The sequence below is a fragment of the Crocodylus siamensis genome, chromosome 4, assembly GCF_052110815.1.
Source record: "Crocodylus siamensis isolate JL-2025a chromosome 4, ASM5211081v1, whole genome shotgun sequence".
Classification (NCBI taxonomy): Eukaryota; Metazoa; Chordata; order Crocodylia; family Crocodylidae; genus Crocodylus; species Crocodylus siamensis.
This window is the reverse complement of record NC_143398.1, coordinates 115,579,884-115,597,695: the sequence shown is the minus strand read 5'-3', so window position 1 is coordinate 115,597,695 and position 17,812 is coordinate 115,579,884. Positions and strand designations below refer to the sequence as shown.

Sequence of the window (17,812 nt, the reverse complement as noted above, 5' to 3'; positions counted from 1 at the left end):
CTGAAGTATAGTAGGTTTGTAGCATTCTCTTTTATAATGTTTAAACTGTGAAAACAGAATAAGTAACAAAGCTGGAAGTAAAAGCCAATAGGTAGGCATAGGTTCCACCATTCTACAATGGGGCATTGCATCAGTCTCAGCACAGGTAACATTAATAATCACAGGACAGGTAATATACCAGCCTAGCTCTTCTAGACTTTCTACTTAGAACTCATTTCTAAAATGAAACTCATTTACCTTGAATATATTTGTCAGATAAGTAATAGATAAAAATCTGAAGCTATTTGTTTCGGAGTTTCACATTAATTTTGACTTGTTAATCTATGCTTAACATAGGCCTCATAATATGACATTAACACATTATAATCCATTTTACCATGTTGAACACACAAAATTACAAATGACTAGTATTCTAGTGAATGCTAGCACTGGACTTCAGTGGCTACAGAGGTGAGGAGTTTACTGAAGGCCAATGTTTCCAAGTTTCCTACTCACTAATTAAAATTGAGAACTGCTGAATGAACTAACGGAGAACAGACACTCACATGGTTAAAGAACAGATTCTGTATCTTCTCTTAAACCTGAGAAGAGTTTCCATCTCCTCTTCACTTAACTCAAAATCAAACACCTGCAAAGTAAAGGGAGAGAAAGAGATACACACACTACGATGTTTCAGTTAGTTCTACAAGATACAAGTGTAAGTACATCCATGAAAAAAATATTGGAGATATAAATAGGAAAGCATTATATGTAGGGGTCTACCCAAATCAAGGAGGCAGATGGCTGATTTTTGTGGGCTGATCAGCCCAAGGCCCAAGTGTGGCTACAGAATCATGGCATTTGGTTTGTGGGGCTCCCCACAGGTTGGGAAATTTGATGGCAGGGGAACAGTGAAAAATAATACTGCCACCCCTCTCCTGCTGCCAAATTCCCAAGCCCCACACAGCCAGATCAAGGCCAGCCCCACCTCTTCTCCCCCTCATGCAGTCAGATCGAGGGTAAGCCAATCTCCTTTCCCCTCCGTATGGCTGGATCAGGGCTGGCCCCATTTCCCCTTCCCCTGCAAGGCTCAACTAGGGCTAGGCCACTCCCTAATCCTCCCCCATCCTACACAGGACCCAGCTCACTACTCCACATGCTGGATCAGGCCCACCAGCTGGATTGGGCCCGCAGATGCACTGAGCACTACCCATCCAGCCCAAGGTGGAAAAAGGTTCAGCACCACTGATTCAGATGAAAGAATGTTATAATGAAGGTCCAGATTTACGAATGGTGTGATAAAACTCTTGAGCCAAAATTTCAAATTCAAGGTATTTAAATGTAGAGGCCTAAACCTAGTCATCTAGGTTAAGTAGCTTGACTTTCACTTTCACAGGGGAGGGGACAGTGTGGAGGGCAGGGAGACAGGCTCCAGGCTCTGGCCCCAGCAGCTGTTGCTTCCTGCAGGTGGCAGCCAGGGCTCAGGCGTTGCTGGGGTTGGGAGGCAGAGGGCTGCTGGCCCTGGGCCTGGGGTACTTGGGAAGAGTTGGGTGCTGCAGATTGGGAGGGAGGGGCATAGGCAGGGCCAGGGGACAGTGGGTCAGGAGTGAGGGGCAGCTGAGGAGGTGGAGAGCTGTGGGGAGTGAGAGATCATGCTGAGTAAATGGGGTTATGATGAGGAAAATTTGGGGAAGTACTGTGTTGGAGTTATTTTAGGCTTGGCAATTACTAGAACTTTCAAATATATTTATTGTTTGCAGTGGCTTGCAGTCCTTAAAAGCTTCATGTGTGTTGGCTTTGCCTCTAAAGAAGTGCTAATGCATATATATATAAAATAATCCTGTTTGAGAGGCTGATTTTGATAGTTTTCAAGGTCTTAGCTGCAGCATAATTATTTAAAACCCAGAAGATTCATCTGTCTGTGTAGAAATGATGTATATTCAACAACAAGCTCCAGGTGTTTTAGAATGAGCTGGCATTAAACTGACTTATGGTGACGGAGGGGATCATATTTTAAAAGAAAAATAGCATTTATCTGGCATTGTTCTAATGAGAGAAGTTCTAGTTAACATTTCAAAATGACTCTTAACTTTGACCAAAAGGTATCACATCTGATATCTAACAGTTATTTTTTTCCAGTGTTAAAGATAGGGAAAACTGTGGCTTCTAAAATAATGTCATATGTAAACAACTCTTTTATTGTCTTACCTTAAAATTTTCCTCTATACGACATAGTGTCACAGATTTGGGAATTACACTTACATTTCTTTGGACATGGAACCGAATCAAAACCTACAGGAATAGATGAGAAGTATCAATGACAAGTAGTCATTGAAAAGCAACGTTGTATCTATTTATCCATTCTATCATGAATGACTCTATCAGATTAGAGATAAAATATACATTAAAATAATAACGAGACCTGTATGGACAACCCAAAGTTTTGCACAGAATAATTTAATCATTACTGGACATGAACTTAAATTTGCAAATTATAAGCACCACAGGCTAAAGCTTTTCTTCTCCTTTTTGGACTGTAATCAGATTCAAAATTACTAAGGCTGTCAAATGATTAAAAAATTGATCACAATTAATTGTGTGATTAAAAAATTAGTTGCAATTCATTCTGATTTTAATTGCACAGCTAAAAACTCAAACTTATGTGCAGAAAAACTCAGTTGTGCAAAATTATGCAGGTACTTTGTGTGGTTGGGGGTGGGGGAAGGTCTAGGGGGAAATCTGTGAAGGTGTGGGGGGCTGTGGCTGGGGGCGCTGTTGCTTGGGAATGATCTGCCTCCACAGTGAAAAAGGGAGTGAGGCAAAGCCAGGGGCAGAGGCAGGGGCTGGAGTGAATGGAGCCCTGGGACCAGGGCAGGTCATGGGACGGAGCTGTGGGTGGCTTGTCCAGCAATGCAGGGGGGGCACTCCCATTGCTGTGAGCACCCCTGGGGGAGGCATGGGGAACATTCTGAGGCCCCACTCACCTCAGCCCCTGCCCCTGCCACTCCTTCCCACATCATGGGGGCTTGATCTGTCCCCCCCCATGCCCTTTCCCTCCCCCACATCCTTTCCCCTACACAGACTTGCCTGCTGGGCACTGCTCCACATGCTTCTGAGCTGTGTTTCAGGCTGTGGCTGCATGTCTGAGTCTTTGTGCACCCCTCCCCCCCACTACAACCACCTGGAGCCTGTGCCCAGGCTGCCCTGCACTACCACGACTGCCCCACAAGCTGGCCCAGAGGTGGCAGTGACTGGTAGAGCAGAGCCCAGGTGATGGCTCCAAAACCACATGCGCGTTTAACATGTTAAAAAAATAACGTGAACAACGATTAACATGTTAATTGAACATATTAATTGCAATTAATTTACAGCCCTAAAAATTACACATTTTTAAAGGATCAAGCTGAAAAAAAGATATTGTAATTGCTGCCCAATTGGCCCAAGATGTTTTCAGCCCAAGAGGAAGGTACTTCATAAAGGAAAAAAGATAGACAAGTAGCCTGTACCTGAGCTGTGGTTTTGTTGTGCTTGTCTGCAATTTCCTTAATGTGCAGGTCATCGAGGAGAGAACAGTTCTCAGATGTGGACCTATAAAAATCAAAAACAGATACTGTAGTGGTAGAAAAACATAATTATCTCATCCATCAAACAATAAAAGCCTGAAAAAATAATTGTTAGTTTAGAAGGGGGAAAAAGCATGTATCATTTTCTCACACTGTTCCTTTCCCTCCTAGTGTTTGTGCTTAATAGTCTTGTATTACAAGTGAACTGAGTTTTGTATCAAGGTCAAAGTATAGCTCATGCCAATATCCTCCCACAGGGCATTCTGCTATTAAGCACTTAGCACCAAAAATGCCTGTCTCCCAGATCCAAGAGTCTCATCTTGACTACTGAGTTTCCTTCTTCATGAGCGCAATTTTTCCAGTAGTTTGTGATTAAGAGGAGGTTTTGAAGCTTTCTATAAACAACCAGAGCAAATCCCTCAAACTCATCCATTTCAAGATCACTCTCTATTTGTTATAATGGCTACATTAATTTGATGTTTTTATGTCAGTGTGTTGGTGTTCACTATAGTGTTGTAATCTTCTGTGAAATTGTTAAAACAATTAATTGTGGCCAATTCAACTAAGATTTGTCGTTTACCAGTTTCACAAGCTGTTAACTTTCCCTGCCTCCCTGCCTGTTAACTTTCCCTGCCTTTCCCTGCCCCGCCTCCCTACCTCCAACCCCATAGTAAATACCTCAATACAGTAACACTCTAATCCAGCAGTTCCCAAATTCTGACAGATTGTGCACCACCAGTTTAAAATGCTACAACCTTAAGCACCAACAGAAAATTTTTCAGATCAACCTTAAGTACCACCAGCAAATTATTGTCATATAAAATAATTATAATAAGTCTGTTAACACATACCACTGGCAGGTTGTCTGCATACCACTGGTGGTACCCATACCACAGATTGATTAGTCTAATGTGTACGGTAAGTCCAATAACTCTTAGTAAGAGACTGATGATTTCTAAGTACTTAGATTGACAAAAAAAATCTTTTATGAAACTTTTAATCTATAAACTATATATTTTTCTTATTAATGTCAACTGTGCACTGTATATATATGAATCACTGGTATTTTAGTGAACTCACACCTAGGAAAAAATTACTCTTACCATGGCCAGTTAGGAGCTCCAAGAGGACAGTAGGCAGTGACAGAAATCCCTTTGAACTGGCAATAGTTAATTAGTTCTTCCTGAGGAAGGTATGGGTGGCTCTCAATCTACAAGAACAAGCATTAAGTTTACTCAGAGACAGGCAGTACTACTGCATTTCAGGGCATATAGAGGCTAAACTGAGTTCCTGTACAAGATGCAACAGCATGAGCACATCCATCTCATAAATCCCCCAAATCTCTAGAAGACATTAAGAAAGAGCCAGTTAATATACTCAAAATTGTCTCTTAAAAGGCACTGCCCAAGCAGAGATCAAGAAACCAAATTAGTTGGGCTTTTCAGCTTCCCTTGATCTGGAATTTTTCGTTGTACCCAACCTTCACCTTGTTACCAGTTACAATACAACATCACACTAGGCCTTGCTTCCCTTCAATAATATACAATATTACAATGAGTTATTGTCTTCGTAAGAATACCTTCACTGAGCTCTTCCATGCAGTAAGCTTAATGATAGCTGTTTCCTTTTCAAGGAGAGGATTCTGCCTTCAAAAATGTATACAATTTTATTTTATTTCTAATTGTTTATTATAAAGCTTGATATACAGAGAATATATGCACATAGCTCCCATTAGACTCGGGTAGAATTAAATGTGTAATCCAATAGACTAGTAGTGAGAGTGGAACACACCGTTGCTGAAAGTTCTTGGACTCTCATGTCCCTGTCAGATAGGACTTAATGTTAGAACTTAATTAATTAATTTACCTTAATTATGCTATTTATTTTGTCCTATGGTATTTTATTTTGACCATTTTGTTATTTGACCAACTGTAACATGACCTTTCATTAAAAATCCCATAATCATTTAAAATGCTGTTTACCATGTAGTTACAGTGATTTCAAATGAGTTGCCTCTGCATATGCATTTTGACTCAATATGGCTACTTTTTGCCTAAAAATGAAGCAAACTTATGCATAACTTAGTGGAATCTAAACCAGCATGGAAATGCAGGAGATATAGTTCAGAATTTAGGCAAACTAGTGAACTGGTATCCAAGAATAATGTTTGTTGACTGTGGAGATGCAAGTTATACTGTATTTTCTCAAATCTAAGATGGGGATGGGGGTGTCTATGGTCTTAGATTCTTATACAGAAAAGCAAGGGACGGGTGTAGGTGGCTGCTGCAGTTCTGACTGTGGCCCTGAGCTGGGGCTGGGGCCAGAGCAGACCTGCAGCCACCTCCTGCCCCTACCTCTGCTTGCTCTCTGTAGCATCTCCCTTCCCTCCTCCCCCGCCCTCCCCCCCACTCCCTTTTCCCCCTTACTGTCAGGCACAGCTCAGATCCAGCTCAGACAGGATTCCCTCCCAGTCATGGAGCACAGGAAAACTCTATCCTCTGCCCACCAAGGCCTGTGCTTCCATGTGCTGTGTTCTGGGGAGAGAATAGAGCTCGAGCAGCATCTGACATTAAGGGAGTGCAGGGGGGAAGAGACTGTGGAGAGAGGGAGGGAGGGCTAGAGACTGTGGGAGAAAAGTGCAGAGACCACAGGGGGAGGTATTACATAGGATAATACCTATGGGGGTTCAAACTGGGGCAATTGCCCCAGGCCCCAAGCTTTGGGGGGCCACATGGACAGTGCCGTACAGACCCTGCTGCAGTTGCTGTGCACCGGCTCTGTGCTCTGGTTGCTCGACACCCCCCTCCCCATGCCGTGCTCTGGCCACTCACCAATCTCTCCCCCTCCCTGCCCCCCCGTGGGCCACACTCCAGCCACTTGCTACCCCACAGGCCCCACAGAGGCTGATATGCCCCAGGCCCCACACACCCCTAGGGACGGCTCTGCCTCCACACTTCCCCAAATATGTACACATATCATCATCCTTCAGACATAATTTCTCCCATGGGACAGACAGATTACCTGGTTATTGACAAGTCTGTATTTTAAATCAGGTTTACTCAAGAGCTGCTCAATCTGATTAGAATTAAAGTTGGAGATTCCAATGGTTTTCACCAGCCCAGCATCCACCAGCTCTTCCATAGCCTGAGGAGACAACAGATTCATATACTATATATAACTAAGCTCTCGTTTACACAGAGAAATGGCCTGGTATAGTTACTTATATTGTAAACTCTTTGGGGAAGACACCTTCTTTTGTTCTGGTGTCTGTACAATGGCTAGCACAGTAGCACTCTAATATATATGAGGAGGACTCCTAGGTGTTATAGTATTATAAATAAATATTAACGACAACCTTTTTGTATGCATACTCCATTACAGTTATACCAGCACATTATACCTATAACATCCTACAAAGTCTTCTTTATTCTTCCAAGTCATCAATAATGCTTCCTCTGCTTTGTTCCTTAGCTGACAGAATGGAAAGGACAACAGATACCCAAGTGCCACCTCTCAGTATGGTGACTGTCTCATTTTCCCCTCACTAGGTTGTATCTAATACATTTGAATATACTGGGCACATCCCCATGAGCATGCACATGCGGTTTGTGGCGCTTCAAAGCAGCTCAGAATGCTGCAAACTGCACATAGCACACATGCAAGTGTTTACCATGCTGCCACATATTTTGGCTGCCAGCCAGGCTGCAAGCAGCTGGCTCGGCACCACTGCTGCCCCAGGAGGTCCCCAGAACCCCAGGAGGTCCCCAGAACCACAGGTGCTGATCCCAGCCTCCCCTACCCCACTCAAGTCACTTTGCTGTGCACCAGTGCGCATGTGCAGGGGCATTCCTGGGGACAAATAGCAGTGGCATAAATATGTGCTGCAGCTATTTGTCCCACAGGAAACCCATGCCCCTGCATGTGCACATTAATGGGGATGCTCCCACAAAGTCTCTGTTGATACTCCCTCAAAAAAGTGCTAAAAAAGTAGACATGAAAACATTTAAATTGACTGGAATAACACAGAAAGAAGCCTAGCAAGTAGAACAATCAACTGTCCTGTATTCCTGATGTCGGAAAGTCCCTAAAAAATGTTGCCACCATGAAAAGACATGCAACTTGTTTCCCAGGATTTCAAACTAGCAAATAAACATAGAAACATAAGAAATCTTTCACTACCAGTGAACCTACCTCCCATGTGTCCAGAAAATTGGTGTTACTAGGAATTATCATGCCATTTTCATCCAGAGGAAATGGTTCCTCTCCCTCCTATCATTGCGAGACAAAGATAATTTAAAGATATGCTGAACGTTCTATTGTAAAACAAAAAAAATCTACAAGCAAGTGATGCTGGACATCCTGTTTTCAACTTGTGTGAGTTAAAAAGAGCCAAATATAATAATCTCTATATACAAAAAATTTACAATCAAATCAATCCTTTGAGATACTAAGTATTATGCTCAGGCAATGAGAGGGCAAAAGTCTAAAAGTATATGAAGGGTGTAAAAACAAACCATCAGTAGAGAAATGAGATAATCAGGAATTCAGTACCAAACACTGTCAGAAAGAAATGTTCCAGAAGAAGCTGACAGACAAGCACTGAACTTTGATGAGGCAACGGACTTGGATTTGATTTGGACCAACAGCATCCTATTCCAGAAGGGCCTCTGGGAATGCTGAAAAAACAAGAAAATGGCCAGGAACTTGCAAGAGAGCTGCTGCCTTACCAATCAAAGATTACATTTCCTTCCAGAGCATATTAGAAGTGGCATCAATATTGTTGGATAGACAGCCAGACTTTCTGGTCTGGGAAGCCCATAGCTATTGTCTGACAGATCAGAAAGGGGAAAGCATTACTCTAGGACTCCCACAGAAAGATGTAAAGTTCAAACCACAGTACCTTGAATCCCATGGGCCAGTGCATGAGGTAAAGGTCCAAGTAGTCCAGTTTCAGGGCAGTGAGGGTTTCCTGGCATGCTTCTTTCACCAGGGATTTTTCATGGAACGTGCACCACAGCTACCGATAGAAAACAGCTGCCCTCAGATACATTACCAAGACTCCTGAATGGAACAGAGGTCTGTCACCCCAATCTGAAGCCTATCTGGAAGCACTGCCTCCCTCCCCACTTTTCCAGGGGAGTGAAAGATGGTGGAAATTTCTGGGAATTGATGGGTTAATTGAAGAACACTTGGCTACAATGGTTTTTAATTAGATTAACATAAATTGTGACATAAAGGTAGCAGTTAAATAAAATTAAGCAAAAATGTAAATTTGAGAAAACCCACAGAACAGTTTTTTTCAGTAGGTAGAAAAGTAGCTAGAAGGCAATTTTTTTTTTCTTTTTTTTTTCTTTTTTTTTCTTTTTTGCCTTTTTTGCTAATGTTAGTTAAGGAGCAGCACAAGCAGGAAGAAACAGGCACCTAATAGCTATGGTACTTCAGAGTACCATTGGTGGCAACAGATCTCTATTATGAAAACTCCAGCCCAATGGAAAATTGATATTAAAAATCATCTATGCACTTTTGTTAAGCAGTGGAACAAGAACATAAAAATTACTACTATATACAAAACAATTATTTTCCTAACTTGCATTACCCTGTGGAAGTTGTACTTTGTTATGGATTCTTTACTGCTCATCCTGCAAATTATCAACCTGCTCGCATTGATCAGACTTAAGTAACCAAGACTGTACCTTACTGACAATAAAGAGGTCTTCCCGTGTCACAGCCCCTTCTTTAATTTTCTCTTGGATTGCAGCCCCTATTTCACCCTGATTCTGGTATATATAGGCACAATCAAAGTGTCGATATCCAACATCAATGGCAAATTTCACTGCATCTGTCACTTTCCCAGCAGGAGACTAAAATAAAAAGAAAAGGGCATAACTTTGAATTTCTTAAAAATTATTAAAATGGCTGATTCATGATCAGCCCCCCATAACGACAACCTCAGCAAAAGCCCCTGAGCCTGTGAGCGATGGGTGCCCCTACTCTAGTGGGCCAAGGAGAGCACCACAACACTTTAGGGACAAAAGGGGAGGGTGAGACAAAAGAGACAAGGTGGGAGAAGAAGAGTCAATGACAGGTGATGGGTTTTTAGTTGTTAGTGCTGTGTTGTTGCTTCTGTAGGAAATCAGGGAGTGGGCATTGTGTTTCTGCATTATTTGGGTTCTGCTTCAGTTACTGACAATAAAATAAATGCTTCAGTGAATTTAAAGTGAATTTTCATCCATGTCTGTCTGCTGTCATGAGAAAGTTTGCTGAGGTGTGGGTTGTGGGGGGAAGGTAAGCCAAACAAAAAAAAACCAGACGTGTTTCAGACATTGCACTAATGAAAGAGGACATGCCCACCTCTGTACTAAGGGGTTTGGGGGGGAAGAGGGGGGCATTGCCCAGAATGTGGGTACTGTGGGATATGGTGGTGAGCAGTAATCAGGGGTGCTGCATAGCATCCATAGTATTTCCCCTGAGTGCATGCAGCTTACCAGCCACACCACCCAAGGTGGGAGCTTTCAATAGCAGGGCTTTTATTATTGTGACCAGAGAAAGACACAGCAGCCAAACCAAAGCCAGGTGGTGGTGGTGAGCTGACCCTGAATTTTGTTAATGTGTGGAGCACTAACTGGGTGTGTACTGCACTGTGCAAAAATAAGGAACAAAACAACTTCAAAACCAGTCAGGCAGGTTTGAGTAAATGCCACTACAAACCAGCAAATACCTTTTCCCCACCTTGCACAAGACAGCAAACACCCTGCCCCCAGCCTTACATAATTCTCTTCTTAAACATAGGGAACATGAAGTAAAGAATCAAACAAAGTGAATAGAAACTTTATTTACAAATGGAATATTAACCATAATTATACAAACCACAGAATAGCTTTTATAATGATTTATAATTACTGCAACAGAGGAATTTCTTTTTACTAATGTAACAATTCATGAGTCATGAAAAAAATCAATCTAAGCAATAATCATCTCTGAATAAAACACCTTGGTCTAAGGTGGATTTTCAGAGCTTGACTGCAAACTTGTGGGTGGCAGAGGGCAGATAGATCCGTACCAGCCTGTCCCGCTCATGGGCGGGAGCAGGAGTGGGGCTGGTAGGATCAATGACCAGCAGGTATAGAATCATTGCTAGGAGTCTGGTCAGTATTTTTCAGTCCTCCCAGGTCTGCAAATACCTCCTGGACTCAGCACAATTCCTCTCATGCTGGCCGGCCATGAATCTGCCGATAGCCAGATGGATCTGTCTGATCACCTTGTGCAGCCAGTGTTCGCAGGCCCTGTGGGCGTTCACAAGCCCATTGTTCATACATCAGTGGCAGTCTGCCTTGGTAGCCTGAATGTCCTTAACAGCAGCATTGCAAGTGGAACTGAAAATCAAGAAATGCCGGAAATAGAGTGAAATAAGGATTCTTGGTGCTCTAAAAAGATGCACTCAGGGAATCCAGTGACTGGATAAGATGCGGCAAGCCCAAATTGACCAAGAATGGGTGCCTGGCTGTAGGTGGTAGCAGGCCCTGAATGCCTGCAAAAAAGTGTCCACTCACTTTGGCTGCTGATGTGCCTCCCTGATGTGGTTTGTCCTGCACCTCCCTGCACTGCTCACTTACTCCCAGGGTCTTTAAATCACGATCCTACATTGTCCCCCTCCCCCTCCCTCTCTTCAGCACCAACCCAGCCTAATTGCAGCTGTCAGGTCAGGTGACAGGTAACTTAGAGGGTCCCCAGGGCTTCACATACAAGGTGTGGAGGTCAAGTTCAGTGGTCTATCCTCCTTGGAGGAAGCTGCAGATGACATGACTGGGACCCTGCTGCTATTTTCTCCACTGGAGCTCCCACAATTCACAGCAGTAGATGGCATGAGCCTCTGTCCCTGTCCATTCATATCAATCCAGTACCTCCGTTAGTGGTTGGAGGTATCTGTAATGGGCCATGTCACACAGTGAGGTGCTCTGCCGCTGTGCTCTGGCAACTTCCATGAAGAAAGCAGCCTACAGCAACTTTGCTTTGAGACAGCACTGGACCACTGTCCTGTTGTGCCCCTACTCACCCATTTTCCTAGCAACTGTGACAGGGGCGAGCTTTCATGCCTGGTGCAAGCACCAGCTTCCCCTCTGTCTATGGGTCAGCCACACACCTCTCTCGCCTGCCACACCTTGATGTAATAATATTGATGTAATAATTAGGCAGGAGGCTGCCCATTATATACCCTGATATTGGGGGAGCTATCTGTGGCTCCATTCCACCCCTACACTGCAGCCCAAGCCTCACAGATGGCATCTCAGGCAGCCAAATCAACCGTCCCCTTCACCCAAAAGTTGTGGCCCATTCCTTGGGACCTTTGGCTTTCCTTTAAGCCCTGGCCCCATCTCAGGCCAGTCAGGACCCTGAGCTTCTCTGCTGTATATGGGTGTACTTCACTGTGGGCCCATGGCTTTTTTGACCCCTGTCTGGGTCTTGTCCCCAGCATAGACCAGTTGGGTCCCTCTGGTTAGGACTTAGACTTCTGCCTTCACTCAGGGATCGGGGCCCCCCATTCCTGGCTCAAGTGCTTCACAAAGCATGCCTGGCCCTATGGGGTCACTCACCCCAGGAGGCTCAGGCACTTCAAGAAGCTTACCTGGCCTTCCCTGGATTAGATGGAACATATAGCCCACCCAAAGGTGAGGGCTGGAGTTAAGGCACTCCTACCCACCTTTCATCAAGGTGGTAACTGGCCTGGAATTTCCTGGGGGCTCCTGCACCACTGGGAGCCCCACCAGGCCACCTGCTCCCGGCAGGATGCAATTTTAGGTCATGTCCAGGACCAGAGCCTCCTGCTCCTACCTGCAAGGTGTTCCCATGCAGCAGCTCAGCCAGGTGATATTTCTTGCCTGCTCCCAGCAGTAAACTGCTCTTGGTTATACAGGCAACCAGAGTTCTAAAATGGCCACTGTAATTAAACACCTGCTAAGTGTTTGATCTAGCCCTTAAAGTGGCGGGCACCACTGGTGCCCTGCCACAGCAACATCAAGGTAGATGTGTCAGTTGAACTGGTGTATGACCTCAGGGTCCCCCAGCACCCACACTGAGATCTTTGTTTCAGTAAAGGTCCAGTTGGACCTAGACCTATGTGCCCTAGTCTGCTCTGTTCTCCCTTGAATGTCAGACATCTCAGATCAATAGTTACCTCCAGCCTTGGGGCTGTGAGCTCAATTTATACATCTTGAGGTGACAGGGCCAAGGGAAGTGCACTCCCTCCCATCTTATTGTGTCCAGGCAAATGTTGGACAGCAGACATGCTCTGCAGTTGTTGCAACTTTTGGCACCAGTCAGTGGCACTTACCTGGGACATGATGGCCCCAGGCAGAGTCAAGGCAGGGAAAGGGGCTCCATCTGCACTAGCGGTAGCTTTTGGCATCTTATAGGCATACTTATTCTGGATGTGTTTTAGCCCTGCTAGGTCCTTTAGCCCCATGTATGCCATGGCACAGTAGCAGGCTACCCAGTTACCCATATGTGTCAAGACACCGCTCCCAGCAGGATGTGGTCTGATCTGCTAAGCAGTTCAGACATAGCTTGTGAGGAAATAATTTGCTGATAGAACTCTCCTGCTATTCATAAGGTGGAAACACTTGAGGATTATGATAGGGTTCACAGAACTCTGCTTGTTGGGTTTACATAAAACTGGAGAGCGAATTAATGGCATTATGAGGACAATTATGCTGCAGCCAGCTGAAAAGGGATGTTTTAGAGGTGCAGGGATTCAGAGGTTCATCAGGGCTTTTTCTGGGGAAAGTCAGGGGATTTTTGCCAGGCACGCAAAAGCTAGGAGGTGTGATTGTTGCATGTTTGGTGCCAGCGGTTTTCACCAGTGACTGTTGCTCATTTTGATGCCATTCAGCAGCATTCACCAGGGCTTCCCCCTCCCATCCTGCTGTGTCTGGGCAAAGTTTGGACATTGGACATGCTGCCACTAGGCAGGGACAAGCCCCATATACCGGGGCTCCCCCTGGTGTCCTAAAACATTCATTACACACAAGTACCTACAAATTGTAGTGACACTTGATGGACAAGGGAAATCACTACACAGAAATTGTAGCGAGACCCAAAGGACAAAGGTGCTCACCACACATCATTCAATGAATTACCATGCACATGTGACAGATTAATGGCTTCGCCATTCCAAGTTGCATCATTGCAAACTAAAAAACATCAGGATGGGAATTAGTTTGTGATAATGCAAACTCACTTAAATCACCAAAAAGTTGCATATGTGTAACGTGTGACACCATTAAGCCACACAAAGGGAAATCGTCATGAATCATCATCGTCTGGGCATCACTTATACAAGTTCCCAGAGTCTGCTAATCAAAGATTGCTCAGTTTTCCTGAGTTTAAATAAAAAAGCACCCAACTTCTTGCAGAAGGTAATGAATAAAACATGCACTTGAATTCAGGTTTTGCAATTGTCTGCTCTACTTCCATTCAAACTGAATTTATGCAATTTGTTATTTAAGATTCTGTAGGTCCTGTGAGCATCCTGGGATAGTGAACTGGCTATGAAATATGTAAAATTTGAGGCACTATAAAATACACTGAACAAGTACATATATGCTGCTATGATAATTGTTATATAAAAATTCTGTGTAAAAGAGAAAGCTCTCTGAAAAAGCAACACTTCATCCTCTATGACCTAGAATTTTGAAAAGGGAGGTGCAGATGGTGAGAGGTACATCATCAAATGTAAAACAACACATTTTTCTACAGTCAAAAATAAACTAGAAACTTTACTAATATGCCAGGACTTAGGGCAGTTAAAAGCTGAAGCAAAAACATATAATTTAATTGGAATGAATTAAAAACAATTTGTAGGGCTGTGAAATAGGAGCTCCATTACCAGGAGCAGCTAACAGACAGTAGAATTGCAGAAGAAAAGATAGCCTGATTGATGGAATATCAAAACTATTAAAAAGAAGAGAGTTATTTAACACCTGTGGAATTGTTTAGAAGGGATCAGATAGTTTATAATGAGCCATAAGTCAACTGAAACCCTAGCACTTCCTAACTAAAAATGCTGCTCTCACTGCAAGGCAGTTGGTTTTAAACTTTGGGTGGGGCAGGAATCAAAGTGGGGTGCAAGTATACCATTCACCCTCCCTCTCCCAGATTGGCACCTGGATCCTCTTCATTGCTGTTGAATAGAGAAAGAGTTGGAAGAGAGAGAATGATAGAAATGTATCCCGTGATTACACAATACTGTGCAGCGTAAGAATATTCAGAAAATAATCCTTTTGCTTTATATTACATTGTATGCACTGAAAAGCATTTCAAAGTGCTGAGTACAGAGTGATCCTGTAAAGAATGATTCTCTTGTAAAGCAGGAACCCAAGGAAGTACATTTCAGGTTGCAGGGGGAGCCTTACTACCGAGTAATCTTGAATAAATAATCTTGATTTGCTGCGGAATTAAATATCAAAATACCAGTATTTTTAATCTTATAGCAAGCAGTATAATCTAGGCAAGACAGACACCAAGCACCCACAATGGCATCTGGAGCTTTGCACTTTTGAAGATCAGACTCACAAAAAAACCCAACCAAAAATATAAATATGAAAACAGTTCTATTTATATACACCCAAACCCTGAGAATTAGCAATAATCAGAAGGGAAATACAAAAAGAATTATGACATCTAACACAGCTGTAATAAAAGAGCTTATCATAATGTTGCCAACTTGTAGGTGAACAGACATGGTCTTTTAAAGTTTCAGATCTTTGGGAGAATTCAGTAAGTTTTTTAAAAACACCTCTCAAGTCAAGTGATATAAGGCCCTCTGGTTAGGAACTGTGGTATATATTTGTCTGCAGAGTGTCATGCATGCATAAATAAATCAACATCGCCACCTGAGCAATCTGTCAGGCAATATAAAGTCCCATTTCCAAAGCCACTCTTTTTTATCCAGGCATAACAGATAAGCATCATTTGATAAGCATCATTCTATGGTATAAATATTCACTGTAAAAATAAAATAAAATCATGCTGAAAGTGTTTTACAGTGTAACTTTCAACACTGAGAAGTAGACTTCCCCATTAACATTACACATTCGCTTAAGCTATGCCAAATTTTTCAGGTGCCTGATGGAGGAATTGCAGTTTTGTTGCACAGACAAAAGAGAGACAAGTATAACAGGATTGAGAACCCTCAGTAGCTTTGTAGTGTCATGGACAGGTGATAACTATCTTTACAATAAGCACATGTATCATACTACAGCACTCAGGCACTATTAGCTGCCACAGTTACCTGCCAGGTGCCCAGTCCTAGGATGGGCATCTTTGCCTTCGTGTTCAGTTCCACGTAGGTTGCCATGGCTCGGTGCCCTAATTCTCTCTGGAATGCAACTGGGTGAAAGAATGGGAACACCTGTGGCAAAACCTTTAAAGAGCATCTTGCCCCACCACACTGCCTGGTGATTGGCTGAGACAGGGATAAGAGGCAGAGCAACCATCAGAAGGAGGAGGTTTGCCTTTGCCTGGCTGCCCTCACTACCAGTGTCACTTCTTTGAAAAGGGCCAGATCTTGGAGAAATACAAAACCTGTAGTGGATTTTCTGAGTACATGTTTGCTCTTGTCACATTCATTGTATATACTGCACAGACCAGGTTTTCAGTGCCTCATCTGCCTCTATCCCATCTTTTTTGCATTTTTCTTTCTGTTCGTGGGAGAAGGAGAAAGCCCTTAGAATAGATTTAATAAGGCTCATAGCATTCCCCAACATTTCTCTGGAAAGTTCCATTAAAAGCAACCACAGATAGTAGGAATACTTATATGAACAGCATTGTACTTCTGGACTACCTATGACCCAGTGGGCATATTTACACATGAATTAAGACACCTTTGCTACTGTGCATTAAGTTTAGTACCTCTAATATGAGGTATTACGTAATGACGCATTAGCCCACGCTAATGCCTAGTAGCAAAGGCAAGTGTGGGGGTTGTGACACTTAATGTACAATAGACTAATTCTACAGCACATTTGCACTTCGGCATGGTTTTTGCCGTGACACGCTAATGTGCAATAGAATAGGCTACTGCTCGTTATGGTGCCTTGTGTAGATGCACCCAGTGACACTAAATACAAATTTATTTGATTCATAGATCCTAAATAGACAGTAGTGGTGTCTACCATGACCAACCTATGAACTAAGGCTTGCATAGCCCCCTTCCTTTCCTTCAAGTACTGCAAAAGAAACCAATTTAATAGCACTGCATTTTGTGTTTCAGCCACAGTAATGTCTGTGGGCTTATACCTAAGTTGGAAATACATTAATAGGTGCTCAGCACTTCTGAATCTCTCCTGTGAGGGCCCAGACTTTTCAACCATTGCTTTATCTGCTCATGAGCAGCACTCACCACTTTCCTTTTCCTGTTGCTTCAGTTATTCGGGGCTATCTAACAACTTGTTCTGAAAATCCCCTGAACAGGCAAATACATTATAAGCCCTGGTTGCACAATGAACTAGGCAACTCTCACCCCGCTATTTTTTTAAAAGTGTGTGTGTTCATTTGTATTCTGCAAAATATTACCTCAGAAAACCCATGTTAAAAGCAATTTGAGTATGCTGACTGAATTTGTTGTTAAAAGTTGTAAGTTCTGCTTGGGACCCATGTGAACTTGATCCCTTGTAATGCTTGCCATGCGTGCATTGACCTCAGAGCATTCTTTCTAACCCCTCTTTAATGCTCTTGAGTGAACAGAGCACTAGAAATTCCTGTTTTATACTGGGCCCTCTAAGGAGCTTCTGCATTTCAACCCCCATTCTGAAAAAAAAATGCTTCAGGCGCTCTCCCTGAAGCCTGTTTGCAATTGCTACTTGAATTTGGAGGGAACGGTGCACAAAGCAAGGCAGGCCTGTCCTTCCAGCAAGGGGGCTGAACCCTCGGTGCTTAGATTCAGAGGAAGCTTTGAGGAGCCGGTCAGATGGTTTTTTTAAGGCTGGAATTTGGAGGGAACTGCCTTCCCATGCAATTTCTTTATCCTTGAAAGTAAAAAAAGAAGACTTCACAAAACTGGGAAGTGAACAGATTAATTTAGGGCAGAATAAGGAAACTCTCACCTTGAAGAAAGAAGAAAGGTCTAGAAATAGGCTGAAAAACTGCAGGGAAGCTCAGGGGAATCCAGTTAGGGGCCGGAAAGACAGCCACTGGTTACAGCACACAAGGCCCAGGAATGAAGTTCACTTGAGAGACTACGGCAGAGATATGTTTTAATTCTGGCTGGGGAGATG

The 17,812-nt window shown here is 43.3% G+C and overlaps 1 protein-coding gene across 1 annotated transcript in view; it reads right to left on the bottom strand.

Annotated features, from left to right (window-relative positions):
• Positions 1 to 15,915, bottom strand: part of LOC149866384 (aldo-keto reductase family 1 member B1-like) — a 29,048-nt gene extending 13,133 nt beyond the window's left edge. The window contains exons 1-9 of the mRNA XM_090043508.1: positions 15,829 to 15,915; positions 9,236 to 9,403; positions 8,443 to 8,559; positions 7,734 to 7,811; positions 6,564 to 6,686; positions 4,646 to 4,752; positions 3,486 to 3,567; positions 2,188 to 2,271; positions 546 to 628 (exon numbers count right to left, since the gene is read on the bottom strand). Coding sequence (XP_089899634.1) covers positions 546 to 628; positions 2,188 to 2,271; positions 3,486 to 3,567; positions 4,646 to 4,752; positions 6,564 to 6,686; positions 7,734 to 7,811; positions 8,443 to 8,559; positions 9,236 to 9,403; positions 15,829 to 15,894 — 908 coding nt within the window. The 5' untranslated portion in view covers positions 15,895 to 15,915. The remainder of the gene's footprint in view (positions 1 to 545; positions 629 to 2,187; positions 2,272 to 3,485; positions 3,568 to 4,645; positions 4,753 to 6,563; positions 6,687 to 7,733; positions 7,812 to 8,442; positions 8,560 to 9,235; positions 9,404 to 15,828) is intronic.
• Between the last annotated feature and the right edge of the window lie 1,897 nt (positions 15,916 to 17,812).